The 16,458-nt window shown below is 45.2% G+C and overlaps 8 protein-coding genes across 8 annotated transcripts; 5 read left to right on the forward strand and 3 right to left on the reverse strand.

Moving 5' to 3' along the window:
- Nucleotides 1-42: 42 nt before the first annotated feature.
- On the reverse strand, nt 43-1,558 carry V2V93DRAFT_383277 (dimeric dihydrodiol dehydrogenase). The gene is made up of 2 exons (XM_066912189.1): nt 920-1,558; nt 43-860 (listed from the first exon to the last, which is right to left on the reverse strand). Exons 1-2 carry the CDS (start codon nt 1,320-1,322, stop codon nt 196-198), a joined length of 1,068 nt encoding a protein of 355 aa, XP_066768225.1. The 5' UTR covers nt 1,323-1,558; the 3' UTR covers nt 43-195.
- Nucleotides 1,559-1,815: 257 nt separating this feature from the next.
- Nucleotides 1,816-4,126, forward strand: V2V93DRAFT_361743 (general substrate transporter). The gene is made up of 3 exons (XM_066908171.1): nt 1,816-2,369; nt 2,453-2,907; nt 2,979-4,126. The coding sequence occupies exons 1-3, from the start codon at nt 2,301-2,303 to the stop codon at nt 4,060-4,062; spliced, it is 1,608 nt and encodes a 535-aa protein (XP_066768226.1). The 5' UTR covers nt 1,816-2,300; the 3' UTR covers nt 4,063-4,126.
- Nucleotides 4,127-4,344: 218 nt separating this feature from the next.
- On the forward strand, nt 4,345-7,292 carry V2V93DRAFT_361745 (glycoside hydrolase superfamily). Its single transcript, XM_066908172.1, has 3 exons — nt 4,345-4,590; nt 4,653-5,259; nt 5,322-7,292. Exons 1-3 carry the CDS (start codon nt 4,527-4,529, stop codon nt 7,141-7,143), a joined length of 2,493 nt encoding a protein of 830 aa, XP_066768227.1. The 5' UTR covers nt 4,345-4,526; the 3' UTR covers nt 7,144-7,292.
- Nucleotides 7,293-7,506: 214 nt separating this feature from the next.
- Nucleotides 7,507-9,584, forward strand: V2V93DRAFT_377165 (uncharacterized protein; the record flags this gene model as incomplete). The annotated part of the gene is made up of 3 exons (XM_066911902.1): nt 7,507-7,700; nt 7,758-8,711; nt 8,771-9,584. 3 exons carry the CDS (start codon nt 7,507-7,509, stop codon nt 9,582-9,584), a joined length of 1,962 nt encoding a protein of 653 aa, XP_066768228.1.
- An 86-nt stretch (nt 9,585-9,670) lies between these two features.
- Nucleotides 9,671-11,533, forward strand: V2V93DRAFT_397 (NAD binding Rossmann fold oxidoreductase). Its single transcript, XM_066912533.1, has 2 exons — nt 9,671-10,538; nt 10,593-11,533. The coding sequence occupies exons 1-2, from the start codon at nt 10,064-10,066 to the stop codon at nt 11,243-11,245; spliced, it is 1,128 nt and encodes a 375-aa protein (XP_066768229.1). The 5' UTR covers nt 9,671-10,063; the 3' UTR covers nt 11,246-11,533.
- A 910-nt stretch (nt 11,534-12,443) lies between these two features.
- V2V93DRAFT_361754 (uncharacterized protein) lies at nt 12,444-13,320 on the reverse strand. The gene has a single exon (XM_066908173.1). The coding sequence runs from the start codon at nt 13,189-13,191 to the stop codon at nt 12,517-12,519; it is 675 nt and encodes a 224-aa protein (XP_066768230.1). The 5' UTR covers nt 13,192-13,320; the 3' UTR covers nt 12,444-12,516.
- V2V93DRAFT_361757 (uncharacterized protein) lies at nt 13,042-14,511 on the forward strand. Its single transcript, XM_066908174.1, has one exon. It carries the CDS (start codon nt 13,504-13,506, stop codon nt 14,335-14,337), a length of 834 nt encoding a protein of 277 aa, XP_066768231.1. The 5' UTR covers nt 13,042-13,503; the 3' UTR covers nt 14,338-14,511.
- On the reverse strand, nt 14,461-16,332 carry V2V93DRAFT_64 (alcohol acetyltransferase). Its single transcript, XM_066912748.1, has 3 exons — nt 16,056-16,332; nt 15,957-16,001; nt 14,461-15,899 (listed from the first exon to the last, which is right to left on the reverse strand). The coding sequence occupies exons 2-3, from the start codon at nt 15,991-15,993 to the stop codon at nt 14,584-14,586; spliced, it is 1,353 nt and encodes a 450-aa protein (XP_066768232.1). The 5' UTR covers nt 15,994-16,001; nt 16,056-16,332; the 3' UTR covers nt 14,461-14,583.
- Nucleotides 16,333-16,458: the final 126 nt, after the last annotated feature.

Here is a 16,458-nt window from a genome sequence, read left to right on the forward strand (position 1 = left end):
CTACTAAACCCTACTAAACCCTACTAAACCCTACTAAACCCTACTAAACCCTACTAAACCCTACTAAACCCTACTAAACCCTACTAAACCCTACTGTCGTTGTACTATGTCAAGCAAGATACGTAAATTTGTGCAGCAGACTATATACAAATCGTTTACTAGTAAAAAATCACCCATAATCTGTCACGTACATATCTAAGAGTCCTGAGGATATACGACGCCTCCAGCGGCACGAATTGAGTCCATAAGTCGAAGAATGAAAAGAGTTTCTTCATGAGGCATTCGATCGTCTTCGACCTTTCCTGAAGCAATATCTAGGGCCACCGCATCAGCTTCAAAGAAAAACCCAAAGCCTTCAACCGGGAATTCAAGAAGCTGATCTTCCCTCTCTTTGTCCTTATAGGAAATCTTAATTTTCCTGGGAGCTGAAGTAGCGACACCTGAAACAGTGATAGTGCCAAGACTACCTTCAATCCGCATAAATTCAGGATCAGTCTTATAGTATACAGAAGATGTAAGAATTGCCTGAGTGCCGGTCAGAGTGTACTGGAGAATGACACTGCTCATATAGTCCACGCCATCTACAAGGGATTGCGTTGAAGCGACCTTAGGCTCCATAGAGTTCTTACCTAATCCACTATCTAGCATAAGCTTTCCAAACATGAGCGTGTACATTCCGATATCAAGTAAACTACCAGCACCAAGACTGAGATTTTTCAGGCGAGAGTCCGCAGGGAGGCTAGGGAGATTCATATCAAGACCAAAATCAACGAATACGCGAGAAACATCACCAATTATCTTCTCCTTATGGACGAGGCTTTCTAGTTTCAGTACCAGAGGCAAAAATCTAGTCCAAACGGCTGCATCTATTCGTTAGCAGTATTCTCTTATTAATGCGAACAGAAGTCAGAAAGCTCACCCTCCATCAAAAACACGCCCTTTTGCTTTGCTTTATCAATAAGAACCTGTGCATCCTTTGCGTTTATAGTCATCGGCTTTTCGCAAAGAACGGCCTTACCTGCCTCCATAGCGTCGAGCGCGTTCTGTTTGTGGAAGACATGCGGAGTAGCGATGTAAATAATATCAATATTCGGATCGGCATACACCTCCGCGTAGGAGCCGTAAACAGCGGGTGACTTTCCTGCACAGTGTTTCTCGGCAAATGCCTGGGCTTTTGATAGAGTCGACGCTCCAATAGCTTGAACAATGTGGTTTGCCTTGGCATCCTGACGGGAGCGCTGGATATCACCAACGAACCAGGAGGCGATGAGGCCAGTACCAATTATGCCCCACCTCAATGTAGGTAGAGAATCAGAGGTCATATTTATTATTCGCAGATAAATTTTAGAAGGATATTATAGCCATCAGGAGGAGGAATTCGGTAGAATCCGATTATATATGGGGCTGTGAACTATGGGGAAGGGTTTCCGATAATATTCTGTCGGCGCTATAATAGCGCGCGATAGAGGGAGTAACGGAAGTACTCGTTGGCGATGCGGCTCTGGCGGAGCCGACACTCCCCGAGAACAACTGACCCGCAAACTCAATAAGTTTTTTTTTTTGCCAGATGACTCGGAAACCACTTTTAGCTGGACAGCCGTGTTCGGATGCCGTTCTTCAACTGCAGATCGACTAAATTTTTTCTTAGCTTTTAAGACCGTCAAGAATGGCAAAAAATCTGCAATAAAAGCAGATTAGAGTAATAGATAAAACGCGAATGCAACTCACAAGATTCATCCTTACTTCTTTCTGGCCCTACCCTTTTGCCTTTCAATACTAAAACTGTAGCTGCCCGCACTATCTAGATCGCGATGGGGTACCTAGTACCAACACATGCGTCCAAAAGCACGGCAGCAAATTCCTCCACTTGAGAGCGTCAGCCGCCATCACCAGCTTATAGATACCTCAATCTAACCGAGAGAATAACCCTGCGTACGATAGATAATTGGCGTAAGTCTACTGTCTCAAGCAGCCGACGTCAACAATAGGACAGCCGGAAGTACATTGATTATTCCTGTGCCGACACTCCGCGAATACCAAGCAGCGGGTCAGAGTCAGGAAGAATTTGTATTCCCCGTGGGGTAAAGCTGTGAGCATTAGTGTTGGAGCCTAAGACAGCGGACCCGGCTGACGCACCCCGCAATGATTGGGTGCGCGATTTAGTATTGCAAGGAATAGTACGTGAGACCCCGCATAGCATAATCAGTCGCCTGTCGCGTCTATACACACGAAACTATATAAATGATACTCGCATCCGTTGATTTCGCTAAACTAAGCCGCTATCATCTTATTTCCACATTATGACTCCGGAGCATATCGAATCTGTCAGGCGCAAAAACGCGCTTACTGTTGGCGACGAGCTTGCCGCGGTATGGACTTCATTTGTTCAGATAATTCTGATATATGACTGCATGCTCTCTTGACTAATACATATATGATTTGTTCTCGTTAGATCCTTCCCGTATCGGAGCAACCATGGTACCGCCAGCCTCATCTTCTCAAGCTGAACCTTCACATTTTCACTTGCATGTTCTTTTCGTCAACGACTGGCTACGACGGGTCTCTAATGAATGGACTGCAGTCTCTCAACAGCTGGCAGACATTCATGGAGAGACCCACTGGCGGGTGGCTTGGATTTATCAACGCGATTAACTGTATAGGCAGTCTTGTCGGACTGTGCTTTGTCGGATATGTTGCAGAGCGACTAGGTCGCAAAATTCCACTACTCATTTGCATCACTTTTATTTCTTTTGGAGCAGGTCTTGGTGCTGGTGCACGAAATATCGCTATGTTCATCATTGGACGATTCTTTGTCGGTCTGGGCGCATCATTTGTCTTGGGAGCCCCTCTTATGATTGCTGAGATATCCTATCCCACTCACCGAGCACGAACAACTTCGCTCTACAAGTATGGCTTCCTTGGAGATGATAAAAACCGTGTAGGTTTTATAGATAACCCTCTTCTAACCATTATTGCAGTTGCTTCTACTATGTTGGCTCATTGCTCTCTGCTTGGGTCACGTTTGGTACGCGAAATCTTGGAGCATGGGGTTGGCGTACCCCAACATTGCTGCAGTGTGGTATACCAGTTCTTCTTTTAGTCCCAGCATTGTTGCTTCCTGAATCTCCACGCTGGTTAATCTCTAAGATGCGTCATGCCGAGGCTCGTGAGGTACTGATTAAATATCATGCTGGAGGTGATAGAGATTCAGTGTTAATTGATTTTGAGATGGAGGAGATTAGTCGCGCTATTGAGCTCGAGAAGTATGCAGCCAAAAATACGACATGGTCTAACCTTTGGGAAACTCCTGGCAATCGTCATCGTCTATTTATAACCATCACTCTTGGCTTTTTTTCGCAATGGAATGGTGTCGGCGTCGTGAGCTACTATCTGTCTATTGTTCTGACGTCTGTCGGTATTACTACCGATACGAAACAGACTTTGATCAATGGATTCCTGCAACTATGGAATTTGATGTGTGCGCTCTTCTCTGCCGTCATTGTGGATTATGCTGGTCGACGTATGCTTTTCTTGACATCTGGCGTGGGTATGCTCTTCTCGTATGTAATGATCACCGCGCTTTCTGGATCATTCGCGAACACTGGGAACGACTCTACTGGTATAGCTATGATTCCGTTTCTGTTTATCTACTATGGATTTTATGATATTGCGTTCACACCACTCCTTTTTTCATATCCTGCCGAGATTTGGAATTATATGAATCGCTCTAGAGGTCTTGTTGTTGTTCAAATTTCGTCTTTCCTTGCGTTGATTTTCAATCTTTTCGTAAACTCCATCGCTCTCGAAAATATAGCATGGAAGTACTATTTTGTATTTTTGGCTGTCATCATAGCTGTCATCATCACTGCCTATTTCGCCTACCCAGAGACTCGTGGACATACTTTAGAGGAGATGGCTCTGGTGTTTGACAAAGAGAGTGCTGGAGATACGGAGGCTAATCGGCAGGTTTCAAATATTCTCAATAGTATGCGTGACAAAGTTGAGGAAGAACAAGCAGAGCAGGCCGAAATGACTGATTTGGGTAGCACCGCCGGTCACTAATAAACATTAATCTACTTAATTTTTCCTATTATTTCTATTATTCATGAATACTCCAAAATACTTGACTCGTATATTTTCACTGTATAGCATTTGATATGAATTAGCTTTTAGTAAATCATTTTAAAGATTCGGCATTTAACTCAGGTATGATATATGCAAAATATAGGTATATAAAATAGGTGGGGTGCCAGGTTTTGACCCAGGCTGCGCGACATTGCTTGTGGTGTTTCGGACCCTGGAAGCCGCAACCTAATTTTGCTGCCGATACTCCGCGATTAGACGACATAATTAGAACTTAATTAGAACTTAATGATGCAACTGGGCCGAGACAACAAACCATCTGCTCCTCCTCGCACATATCATTCCGTCATTCTCTCAAGCAATCTGAGAAAGCTGGTCAGAAAAAGGGAATATATCTCGGACTAAAAACATTTGAGTGTTTATATTATCGACGTCGTTGTGCTATGTTAGATATCGAAGACACAGTTGCAAAGCTTTCTCAAAGCGATAAAGTGCGTCTGCTTTCCGGTAAGTTATGTGAAATCTTGATGTAAAAGTTCGACGATAAACTAATAGTTATGTTTTGGAAGGTGCCGATTTTTGGCATACGGCAGCCGTTCCTGAGCTTGGAATCCCGTCACTGCGCTTCACCGATGGCCCCAACGGTGTACGTGGCACTAGATTCTTCAATGGAGTTCCTGCCGCGTGCTTTCCATGTGGCACAGCTCTTGGAGCAACATTCGACTATGACTTAATGATTCGTGCTGGTTCCACGATGGGAGAAGAAGCTAAAGCAAAAGGTGCGCATGTCATTCTTGGGCCTACAGTAAATATGCAACGAGGTCCTCTTGGTGGTCGCGGTTTCGAATCATTTTCAGAGGACCCTGTTCTGTCTGGTCTCACGGCTGCGGCTGTGATCTCCGGCATTCAGAGTACGAATGTGACAGCCACTTTGAAACATTTTGTATGCAACGATCAAGAGCACGAACGCAACAGTGTTAATTCAATTCTTACTGAACGTGCTTTGCGTGAGATCTATCTTTTACCCTTCCAGATTGCGATTAGGGACTCAAAACCTGGTGCCATTATGACTGCCTACAATAGAGTTAATGGAGTCCACGCCAGTCAAAGTACATACCTTCTTGATGAAGTGCTGCGCAAAGAGTGGTCATGGGATGGCCTTATCATGAGTGACTGGTATGCATTCTTAATTTATCTACGGATTGAGGAGTTTGCTTTGCAGCTGCTAACAAATCAAGGTATGGAACATATTCGACCGCGGATGCAATCAACGCTGGCCTTGACATAGATATGCCTGGTCCAACTTCTTTTAGAGGTTTTTTGGTTGAAAGAGATGTCAACGCAAAGCTTATCGCCCAGCATACCATTGACGAGCGTGTTCGCACAGTTTTGAAACTAGTGAATCGTGCTGAAAAGGCTTGTATCCCCCACGACGCCTCGGAAAAGGCATTGGACACTCCTGAGACCGCCGCACTGTTGCGAAAGATCGCTGCTGATTCGATCGTACTTTTGAAAAACGATAAGAGTGTTTTGCCATTAAGTAAGGACAAGATGACAGCAGTGATTGGCCCAAATGCAAAGATATCCACCTACTGCGGTGGTGGATCGGCGTCTTTGCTGCCATATTACGCTGTCACACCATATGAGGGCATTTCCGCAAAGGTGACATCAGGAAAAGTTACTTATGTTGAAGGCGCAAGTGGGTATAAAATGCTACCTGTTATTGGGCCGAACACGTTTATGCCATCAGGCAAAAAAGGTGTAGTGTTCCGCACTTTTGTTGACGGGCCTGAGGTATTGACTCGAAGGCATGTCGATGAACTTGAACTACGTATGGCTGAAATGTTTTTCGTTGATTACGCGCATCCTGCGATTAAGGGTAAGCCAGTTTATTACGGTGAGGTTCTGGCATCATTTATCCCCGAAGAGAGTGGAGAATATAAGTTTGGAGTCACCGTATACGGTACTGCTAAGCTTTTTGTGGATGACCAGCTGATTGTTGACAATGAATCTGTCCAGCGGCCTGGCGAGTCATTTTTTACGCGTGGTACTCTTGAAGAAGTCGGAACTGTACTACTTGAAGCAGGGAAGTCGTACGATATCAAGGTCACATTTGGCAGTGCAAAGACTAGCAAACTGAAATCTAACTCTGTTTCCTTTGCTGGCGGTGGCTTACGTGTCGGTCTTGCTCGCGTTATTGATGAGTCTGCCGAGATTGAGAGCGCGGTTGCGGTGGCTAAGTCCGTCGACCAGGTTGTGCTTTGTGTTGGACTTTCGGCTGATTGGGAGTCGGAAGGCTACGACAGGCGTCATCTTGATCTGCCTGGAAAGACGAATGAGTTGGTTAGTAGAGTCCTTGAAGGGAACCCTAACACTGTTGTTGTTGTTCAGTCTGGTATGCCTGTGGAGATGCCATGGATAACCGAGTGTAATGCTGTGATGGAGGCTTGGTATGGCGGTAATGAGACTGGAAATGCTATTGCGGACGTCCTCTTTGGCGATGTCAACCCTTCTGGAAAACTACCAGTCACGTTCCCAAAGAAAGTTCAAGACAATCCAACTTTCCTCAACTTTCGTTCTGAGCGTGGACGTACATTGTACGGGGAAGATGTTTATATAGGATATCGATTCTATGAATCTCTTGAGAAAGAAGTGCTATTTCCATTTGGTCATGGTCTATCGTATAGCACGTTTACACTCTCAGATCTTTCTGTTATTGCTACTGACAACAGCATTACGGTAACGACTGGAGTGCACAATACGTCCGGTCCGGACGGTGCGGAAGTTGTACAGGTCTATATTAAACAGCACGATCCGAGTGTCAATCGCCCCCCGAAAGAGCTTAAAGGCTTCCGAAAAGTCTTTGTCCCTGCAGGCGAAACCAAGAGTGTTGAGGTAGAAATTGATCTCAAGTATGCCACTTCATTTTATGACGAAACACGTAAGGCTTGGATTAGCGAACAAGCCTTGTACAGTGTGCTCGTCGGCACTACCAGCCAGCAGACTTTGCTGGAACAGTCTTTTACCACAGCTAAGACCTTCTGGTGGACAGGTCTATAAGGGTACCTACCATCTAGAAAGTTGCATGTTTTACCAGTGTCGTGGCCTTCCCTCTTTTTTTGGTGTCAAATTCGTAGGATGTGATAAATGCATAAAATTATTTAACCGAATGTGAATGCATTATTATTGTATTCGTGATAATTATCAAGTTTCTATTAGAATTTCACAAAAATTCCTTACATATTCACGTGATCAGTTTTGGCACCAGATTACTAGATGCATATAATTAAGTGAGCGCAAGATGCGCGAACCAGCTAACTTTGTAGCACCCCCGCAAAAGCTCTGCGAGCGCTATCCCAACTGCAAAAATCACCATCTCCAAATCAACATCCTCGGTAGTGAACCAGTATCAATTACATATATATGCAGCCTGCCGCGAAGCGACAACGTCGATCTGACAGCTTACGCCCCGCGTACCCCCGGAGACGCGCTGTCGAAGCCTGTCAGACATGTCGCGCTCGCAAGACCAAGTGCGATAACATCCGCCCTGCTTGTGGATTCTGCACTCGCATTGGTATGCACTGTGTTTATGAGACTACTGAAAGTGACTATTCATCGTACGTGATTTAGTTATTTTGTGGTTGATCATTATATTTTGTTAACGTGGTCTATAGATTCGACCCTGCAAGTCTAAAGATCCTCGACCACCTCAATGCCGTAGCGGCAGACCTGAAAACTCTTTTGGCTCGCGGTTCTTGTGATGAACCGCGTAAGCAGTCGAAGGCTGCTTCATCTGCTTCACAGTCGCATTTGCTGCCAAAGACACCGATGAACTTGTTTACATTGCCACCGTCCGAAGCACCTACCGAGTCCGCCGTCTCAAACTCAATGATTTCTGTGTCTCCCTCTAATACAGCCGCATCCGAATCTTCGGACTCCTTTATCGATACCCTAGGATTTCCGACTGATGAATTATACGATGAGAAAATTCTCAAATGGCCGATATTTGAACTGCCTTACACAATTACGCCACTTATTGAAAGCCTTCTCGACGCTGAGGCAAATTCTAGCTTAGAGGTTTACGATTATGCTAACAACCAAGCTATACCGACAACTGAGCTTTGGGAGCTTGTTGATAGCTTTTTACTTAATGTACATATTAAAAATCCAATTCTCGACTTCCAGCGGTTACGCAAGTCTGCAGCGAATATTATCCAACATGGTTTCAAATGGGACGACGAATCATGTCTGATGCTCCATGTCTGTGCACTTGGCGCTGTTTCATCTCCTTATTCAGCGCTACTGCCTGATGATTTAATGATTGATCCTTTATCCAGCTCAATTGCCGATTCATATGCAGATATCCAGCATTCAAAAATGTATTATTGCGAAGCTTCTAAACGTCTCAGTATTGTCCGAAAATTCTCTCTTGTCCAGATCCAGTGCTATGTGCTTTCTGGCATCTATCTAATGTTTACTATGCAACCACTCGTGGCCTGGCGTCAATTCCATCTTGCTTGTGTGTCCTGTCAGATTTATTTTAAGCGACAGAATCGGGATAGTAAGTGGTCGGACATCGATCGTAGCTTAGAACAACGCCTTCTCTGGACAGCTCTGAAATCCGAATGGTAAGTTGAAATCTCTTCTTTTTAGTTCTATTGATATCGAGGTCTTACAATACTGATAGTGAAATTCGATCGATCATTCCTACGCCTCCATCCGGTATTGTCGACGTAATCTATCCAAGTATGTTTCCATCGCCTCCTTCTGTTGCCTGGGATGAGTCGGTGGAGAACAGCGAACAGCACTCGCCAGATGAAATCAACATCTTGAAATCAAGCGTTAGTAGTTCGGTTGAGCGCAAAAGCTGGTTTTACTATTTGACTGAGATTGCGCTACGCAAGATCGAGAATCGTATGATCAATAAATTGTACTGCAGCCCTCAGGAAACCTGGCTTGACGTGCCATTTGAACAGCTTGTGGATATTGTGACAGAAGTGGAAACTCAACTTTCTCTATGCCACTCCAAAATTGTTCCCGAGGTTTTTTTTGAAATGGATCATGTTGGGTTTGAGGATGAAGTGAAAGGAGTCCTTCAAGCTCGATTTTGGGAAATATACAAACTGATTTACCGGCCGCTGCTATATGTCGCAGTTCACGCCATAGATCCCCTCGACAGTGCACATAGCTCATTCTTAGATCCCCGGCTAAGAAAGTTGTTCTATTACTCGCTCAATAATTGCATGCATTATCGGCATCGTCACCACGGCTCGTGGTTTTCGATCCGTCAACGATTTGTTGACTGCGCTCTAATTCTTGCCGGGATCAAGAGCCGCAAACTGCAGTATGATGATTCGGTGCGTCGCATCATTGAACGCGATATCGCAATGTTACGATACTGGGAAGACGAATCTCCGGATATCAAAGAACTGCGTAGCACACTCGAATACATCTGGACCGATGTACGTATGCGTCTTGACATGGGGGGGATTCTTGTATAACTGATTACGTCGGTGGATTGAATAAGATAAAAATTTTATTAGGCGGCAATCCTATATACGAAACGACTATCAAAATGGTATTGACACAACCTCTGGCACTAAGTGGATATTGTACGAGCAGATTCAAATCATAAGTTATCTGGATGTCTACTGCGAGTATTCGGTCAATTGGAAACCCTACTAAACCCTACTGAACTCCCCGCGCCGCGCCAGGAGGCTGCCTGCGTCCAGGAAAGTTAAAATGCGAAAGGGATAGTAAACGCGGGGGTGGCTAGGGTTTTTATCTGCCACCAATGCCGATACTCCCCGGGCACTGATAATCTACATCCGACATCGCGTCGGATATAACGCTAGAGGGGTACATAAAATAGGGGGACCCGCCTGGAGCGGGGATTTTTGTTAGTATTATATGTTGCCTTCTCACCCACTGTGTAGGGTATAATTTATAAATCTTCATATCATTTCTACCCGAAATCACAATGACCGCCCCTAGTATCCTCCGCGTCGGCTTGATTGGTTGCGGTGAAGTAGCGCAGGTTGTGCATATCCCCACTCTCAACTTTCTTTCCGATTACTACCAAATCACCTATCTGTGTGATGTTTCGCAAAATGCTCTCGAGCACTGTCAGAAGAAGGTCACAGGCGGCACTGCTCCTGAAATTACAAAGGACGCCAGCGTTCTATGCAAGTCCGACAATGTTGATGTCGTATTCGTCGTCAATTCTGACGAATACCACTGTGCACATGCCCTTATTGCACTGGAAAACGATAAGAGTGTTCTGATAGAGAAGCCTATGGCTCTCAACGACCGTGATGCTGACCTTATTTCTGCTGCTGCCAAAAAGTCCAAGGGAAAGGTTATGGTTGGCTACATGCGGCGCTACGCCCCAATCTTTGAGGATGCTGTCAAGGAGATAGGTGGGCTCGACAAAATCAACTATGCTCGTGTCAGAGGTATGCTCGTAAATGCTTTCTACGTATTTCTCTGCCGGCTAACTGTCACTCTAGATATAATCGGCCCTAACGATATTTTTGTTAACCAATCCGGGACATTCCCCAAACGATTTTCAGACTTCACCGAAGCTGACGGCGAGGACAGAGCGGCGCGCGGCGCAGATATTGTCAAACAGGCTCTCGAAGTCGAGGCTGGAGTTTCTGATCCGCACCCTCTCACCCAACGCACGTGGCGACTGCTTTGCGGTCTTGGTTCGCACGATCTGTCGTTGATGCGCGAAGCTCTTGGAATGCCTGTCGGTGTACTAGGCGCACGCATTCTCAACGGTAATGGACCATTCGTGACTGCCCTATTCGATTACGGCTCTTTTGTGTGCACTTATGAGACTGGTATCAACTCGCTGCCTTTATTTGACGCTTGTATTGAGATTGTCGGTCAAAGTAAGTCTGTCACAGTCCAGTACGACACTCCGTATGTTAAGGGCCTACCCATTATTATGACCATCAAAGAAAATGTCAACGGTGAGTATCATGAGTCTAAGATTAGAAAAACTTACGAGGATCCCTACACTGTTGAGGCTAAGAAGCTTTATAAACTTGTCACTGAGGGCACGCCGGTCAAGACGACGCCTGAAGATGCTGAGAAGGATCTCGAGCTATTCAGGATGATAATTCGGGCTGCTGTCGGATCTACAGACTCAAAATGAGAGACTCTAGAATCTGGCATTGACTGTATATAAATAGATGATTTAATGCATTTTTTAGCATCCGCTAAGTCAGTTGTGCGGTTCGGCCTAGGCGTGTAATTATAGATAACCTACCGAAAACCTACGTACATGTTGTCTTCTAAATACACGACTAGCTTCCCTTCTCTTCATCTTTAGGGAGCTCACTTTTCTTTTCTCACTTTTTTTGGTCTCTCTGGGCGAGGCAATGCGTGATATGAAGCTCTATAGGGAAGCAAAAATTCAAAGATCCTGAAAGTATTTGGAAAACTAAAGCGGAGCTTACTTCACCAAGCTCGAAGTCACTACAAATTTCGAGGTATCTTGGTCGAAAGACTTTCGGTTTGTATTTTTTCGTTAAGAAACGGCACAGTTGACATGGCTACTCTTGTGGTGGCAGGCTCATGGAAAGTCAATGATTCGTGATTTTTCGACTCTTGGTTGGATATCACCGGACTACTTTGGGAAATCTTACATCAAAAGATTTATTGGTCGAATTGACTTTACACTGTCAGTTACCCCTGAAGGCGTCAGCACTGACTAATATATTTGCCAAAATGACTAATAAGTTCTTACATGTTCGTATTAGCATGCTCTACTTCCACTTTTGTATATCAATTATTTGTGCAATATTTCGAGTATCTATTCACGGAACGGCTACCTATTCTCTTCTGCTGTTCAGGATGCCGTTGCCGCAGACCTATATCCGGGACCATTCAGAAATCGACACTCCGGCAATAGACATGACTTAGCCCGGCCCTATCATCTAATGCTGCATCCATCCAGCACCGAATATGGACGTACGTTTCCTTGAGAATCAGAATGTCTCGTCAGACTAAAATATGGGCTATATTCCAGCTTATTGCCGTGCGGTGCCGAAGTGGACTGCACATTTAAGATTTGTTGCTCACAGGTGGCTGTGCACAAAAGATCTCAAGCAAGGGGCACGGCTCATCTTCATAGATTGAATAGTGTAGAGCCGTACGCGCCGAAAGACTGGCGGTTTTTTGTTCTCACTGCCGTATAATCTTTTATAGTAAAGAATTGTCAAGAACCGACACTGCTGTCATTAATTCTGACGTCACCGATGGCGTAATACCAGGGGCTACATCAGTGCCCCCAACAGAAGATTCAATACAGGCGTTTAGAGATCGTTTTCAAGAGATCTACAAAATAAATATAGGAAAAAAAATCATCTGTTATTTAAAAGCTATACTAACATAAATCCTTCATAATCCACTGCCTGCCATTAATTAGTAGGAAGAGTTGTCTCGCGATCCTCCATAAGAGTCTCCGCCGGAGCCACCGTACGAATCATTTCCACCGCGTCCGGACGAGCCATAAGAGTCGCCGCCGGAGCCACCGAACGAATCACTTCCACCGCGTCCAGATGAGCCATAAGAGTCGCCGCTGGAACCAAAAGAGCTGTTGTCACCACGACCAGATCCGTAAGAATCATTTCCAGAGCCGTACAAATCGCCAGAGGATGAGTCTCCACCTTTGCGTCCGGACGAGCCGTATGAGTTATCGTTGTCGCCGTAGGATGACGACTTGCTACCATACGAGTCTGAGTTGTCGTTTCCAGAACCATACGAGCGGTCGTTGCTTCCACCGTAGGAGGAGTCTGAGTTGTCGCGACCAGAAGAGCCATATGAGCTGTCGCGTCCACTGCCGTATGAGTCTGAGTTGTCGCGACCAGAGGAGCCATACGAGTCTTGGTTAGAAGAGCCATACGAGTCCTGGTTAGAGGAGCCATAAGAATCTTTGTTTGAGGATCCATAGGAGTCGCTGTTGTCGCGGCCTGACGATCCGAAGCCAGAATCGTTGTCGCGGCCGTACGAGTCATTACCTGACTGACGACGGTCGTCTACATGTGTGTTAGCAACGGCTGTGTGCAATAGAAGTGCAAAGCGACTTACCATCATCATTGGAGGAAGAGAAAAGACCCATTTCTGATTATGTGTAGTTGTGATTAATAGTAAGTGAGTGAGGCGAGTTAAGAATGTTTCACCAGCGAGCGGCGGACAAGGGCCCTATTTATACCCAATTGCATATGCCGCCGCTGTCTTCGAGATCATAGTTTCAGGCCGTCCACTAGAATGCTCCCGTGAGGCACTGTGACGAGTCACAGTGACGCAAGAATGCCCTGGGACCCTGAAGCTTCGTTGCCTGGCTGGCGCGGGCGGAAAGGTACACAGCCTCGGCTTCTGGAACGCGCCGCACGTTAGAAATGAAACTTTATGTCAGGACTTCCAGGCCGAGTCACAGCGATCGTCTCCTCATACAATTTTAAATTATCCACTTCAAACATTCGTGCCTGGCCAATCAAAATGTCAATATCTTTAGTGCTAGGCGTTGCGGCGGCGGCTGTTGCAGTATCAGTCACTGCTCTAATCTCTCGTCATGTCGTCATCGGTCACAGCAGCGACAAAGCTGCACATTCACAAGAGCCTCACAGTGATGACGCCGCAAGCAGGCTGAATTTCACTATCCGACCCCAGTTTCGGACTAGCAATAAGCTTGTCCATGTGCGGGCAGCAAGTGGCGATGTCATTTACTCCTTTGTACGGCACAGACCTGCAGCTAGGTTGCGAAATGCGGTTCTTTACTCGATGCTTGATGCATCGAAGAATCCAGTCTGCACCATTTATCTTGCTGGAATCAAAAGCCACATTCTTTTTCATCATGCTCCAACTCCGGACGGCGAAGAAAACTACAATTCTCTCAATTTATTGACCATCAGTCATGTCGTGAGTGAGGGAATGACGTACAGGATGTTTATCATGCCCGATGGCGCAACATATCAATGGACTGGCGATTATAACTTAGAACGCGTCATTTACCAGTCTTCCCCACCGGGGACATCTATGGAAGAATATAAGCGAATTGCCAAGGCATCTAATATTGGAACTCGCGTTTGGAAAATTGGCTACGACAGCAACACCGATTTAGATGCCGCCGTAATTTTTTCAACCGCCCTTGTAAGTATACTAGATCAATGGAGCACACCGCTAGGCGTTGGTGGTATATACCTGAAATCGGATAAAACTCTTTCTGTGAGGTTCAAATCGTAAATGCTCTGTTCTGGAGTTGTGAATTTGTGGATGCTTTGATTGTCCCATTCTGTTTATAGCGAGACTGTCCTCTGCTGAATAATACAGTTCATTCTCCTAGATTTGGATATACATTAAAGTAGTATAGCGTCGTCTTACGAGACTAGCTACATAGTTGAAAAAGTAACGTCCTATTATCTCAGAGTAGACTGCAAGATTGTGCTGCAAAAATAGTACATTACAGAAACTCTTCAGTATTATTATAAATTAATCTGCATCATCGGCTGTAATCTTGTCGAGTATATCCACCACGCGATTCCATAACTTGTCCCCATTTCCTTCGCCAATGATACTATCAGCTGTGGTCAGTGTTACTGAAAGCTTTCCTCCTTTCACAGACGCAACACATAATTTAATTGCTGGGTTGATGGTCCCAATAGGTTGTGAAAATCCAAAACTCGAAACTCCCTCCGGAAAGTCGCTCGCGCCGACGTTAGAAACTTCGATATCATTATCACGCGATTGCCCTAATTTGCTCAGCATCCATTCTTGCACTCTGCCAAAAAGAAATTTGATAAGTGCAGGCACATATAAAGCTTCCAAGTTCGTTCCTTGTTCAAGGCCGTCGCCCAGCGCAGCTGCGCCATGCCAATTAAATTCGGTCACTCGCGGAATATCGGTGCTATATTGACACACAAATGGACCAATAAGATCGCCTGGATTCGGAAAATCTGAAGATTTGGGGATAAAGCGTCGAGCATCCAAAGGAACTTGTAAATGTACGTCGGCAGAGTCCTCAAACGTTTGTCCGAAAGCAACGCAAAGGACAAAACAAATGACAGCTGTGACAGTCGTGCGATGTTGCCGAGCTTGCTGCAAGAGTTTTATAGACTGAGAGGCTGAGAAGACCCGTAGTCTCTGCTTGCCATCATATATGGGGTGGAAGAGAGGAGGGTATATTAATGGATTTCTATTTGATTTAGGCTTTAGACGAAGCCAGCCAGGAGCAAACTCGGCCAGCATGCTCTTGGCCACATAAGAAAAAGGGGGGGTCATTTTGGCCAAATTCTCTAGTGCTGGAGGAGCAGACATGTTTGAAGGGATGCTTAGGATTCTCGAGTCGGTGTCGGATGACGACGGCGGTGATGCTGACAGAGCAAGGTTGGCGAGCTCTTTCAAAAAGATCTTTGCAGAAACGCCGTCGAAAAGCGAATGATCAAATACAAAAAACACAAATCTATTGTTGTAAATGACCACCTTCCATAAAGGCGTATTCTCAATGTTGAATTCGAATTTGGTCTCATTGGTATTCCGTATCAAACTCGGAAGGAAATTGTCGCTCTCGCTGCCGTCTTGAAAGCTGATGACAGCATCCAAGTCAATCTGCTTTAAGACCACCACTCGCAGAGATTTTTGGTCTGCGCCGAAGATGCTGCAGCACAAAGCAGGGTGTTTGGGAACAAGCTGTGCGATACTCTGCACAAGAGTCTCCTTGCCGACTGGATGCTGGAGTTCGATCCATAATGAAACACTGCGATAAAAATCGATCAAAGCACGATTGGCAAAATAGGTCTCTAGCAAACCTAGAAGAAGCGTCAGCTTGGTATTTAGGAAGAAGCAGAGCAGAGACTATCACTCACTCAGAGACCTTTTTTGTTGCGGGCAATCTGGTACCATCTCATTCACTTGCGTTACGGCTTAGAATAGCTTATAACACCAAATTCATGCGTGGTGCTTACATTGCTTACATTGACATTAGCGTGCGGCGGGTTCCATGCGCCGGACGAAGTAACACTTGAAACTCGGTATCGGCCGCCAGAGCGGATCCAGAGACCGAATGGACTGTATGCTATTATGAATAGTTTTCTATAGATTTGACAAATTGAATAGTGATAAACAAAGAAGGTGCAAAATGTCAAAAATACAAGCAGCGAACCTGATCGTTCTGATTGTTCGGAGCGAAAGAACAATTATGGTCTTATCTGATTTATTAATTTATTGATTTATCGATTAATTAATTTTTTTTTGATATTCTAGAGGTCTCAAAGTAGTTTAGCTAGATGGCGTGCTTCAAGTCGCTAAAGAGACTTCAACGGTCTCATCCTTGAAGGGTCACTTGTGCAATTATACCCGAGTCATAGA

Source organism: Kockiozyma suomiensis (genome assembly GCF_038497685.1).
Source record: "Kockiozyma suomiensis strain NRRL Y-17356 unplaced genomic scaffold V2V93scaffold_1, whole genome shotgun sequence".
NCBI lineage: Eukaryota > Fungi > Ascomycota > Lipomycetes > Lipomycetales > Lipomycetaceae > Kockiozyma > Kockiozyma suomiensis.

What these genes read in the sequence shown, in the direction of transcription:
- V2V93DRAFT_383277 (XM_066912189.1), bottom strand. Translation starts at nt 1,322, where the DNA reads ATGACCTCTGATTCTCTACCTACATTGAGGTGGGGCATAATTGGTACT. An exon ending in GGGCGTGTTTTTGATGGAGG is followed by an intron (nt 861 to 919) that starts GTGAGCTTTCTG and finishes GAATAGATGCAG; the next exon opens with CCGTTTGGACTAGATTTTTG.
- V2V93DRAFT_361743 (XM_066908171.1), top strand. Translation starts at nt 2,301, where the DNA reads ATGACTCCGGAGCATATCGAATCTGTCAGGCGCAAAAACGCGCTTACT. An exon ending in TTGGCGACGAGCTTGCCGCG is followed by an intron (nt 2,370 to 2,452) that starts GTATGGACTTCA and finishes TGTTCTCGTTAG; the next exon opens with ATCCTTCCCGTATCGGAGCA. An exon ending in CGAACAACTTCGCTCTACAA is followed by an intron (nt 2,908 to 2,978) that starts GTATGGCTTCCT and finishes CCATTATTGCAG; the next exon opens with TTGCTTCTACTATGTTGGCT.
- V2V93DRAFT_361745 (XM_066908172.1), top strand. Translation starts at nt 4,527, where the DNA reads ATGTTAGATATCGAAGACACAGTTGCAAAGCTTTCTCAAAGCGATAAA. An exon ending in TAAAGTGCGTCTGCTTTCCG is followed by an intron (nt 4,591 to 4,652) that starts GTAAGTTATGTG and finishes ATGTTTTGGAAG; the next exon opens with GTGCCGATTTTTGGCATACG. An exon ending in GGCCTTATCATGAGTGACTG is followed by an intron (nt 5,260 to 5,321) that starts GTATGCATTCTT and finishes TAACAAATCAAG; the next exon opens with GTATGGAACATATTCGACCG.
- V2V93DRAFT_397 (XM_066912533.1), top strand. Translation starts at nt 10,064, where the DNA reads ATGACCGCCCCTAGTATCCTCCGCGTCGGCTTGATTGGTTGCGGTGAA. An exon ending in CAACTATGCTCGTGTCAGAG is followed by an intron (nt 10,539 to 10,592) that starts GTATGCTCGTAA and finishes CTGTCACTCTAG; the next exon opens with ATATAATCGGCCCTAACGAT.
- V2V93DRAFT_361754 (XM_066908173.1), bottom strand. Translation starts at nt 13,191, where the DNA reads ATGATGATGGTAAGTCGCTTTGCACTTCTATTGCACACAGCCGTTGCT.
- V2V93DRAFT_361757 (XM_066908174.1), top strand. Translation starts at nt 13,504, where the DNA reads ATGTCAGGACTTCCAGGCCGAGTCACAGCGATCGTCTCCTCATACAAT.
- V2V93DRAFT_64 (XM_066912748.1), bottom strand. Translation starts at nt 15,993, where the DNA reads ATGGTACCAGATTGCCCGCAACAAAAAAGGTCTCTGA. An exon ending in GCAACAAAAAAGGTCTCTGA is followed by an intron (nt 15,900 to 15,956) that starts GTGAGTGATAGT and finishes CGCTTCTTCTAG; the next exon opens with GTTTGCTAGAGACCTATTTT.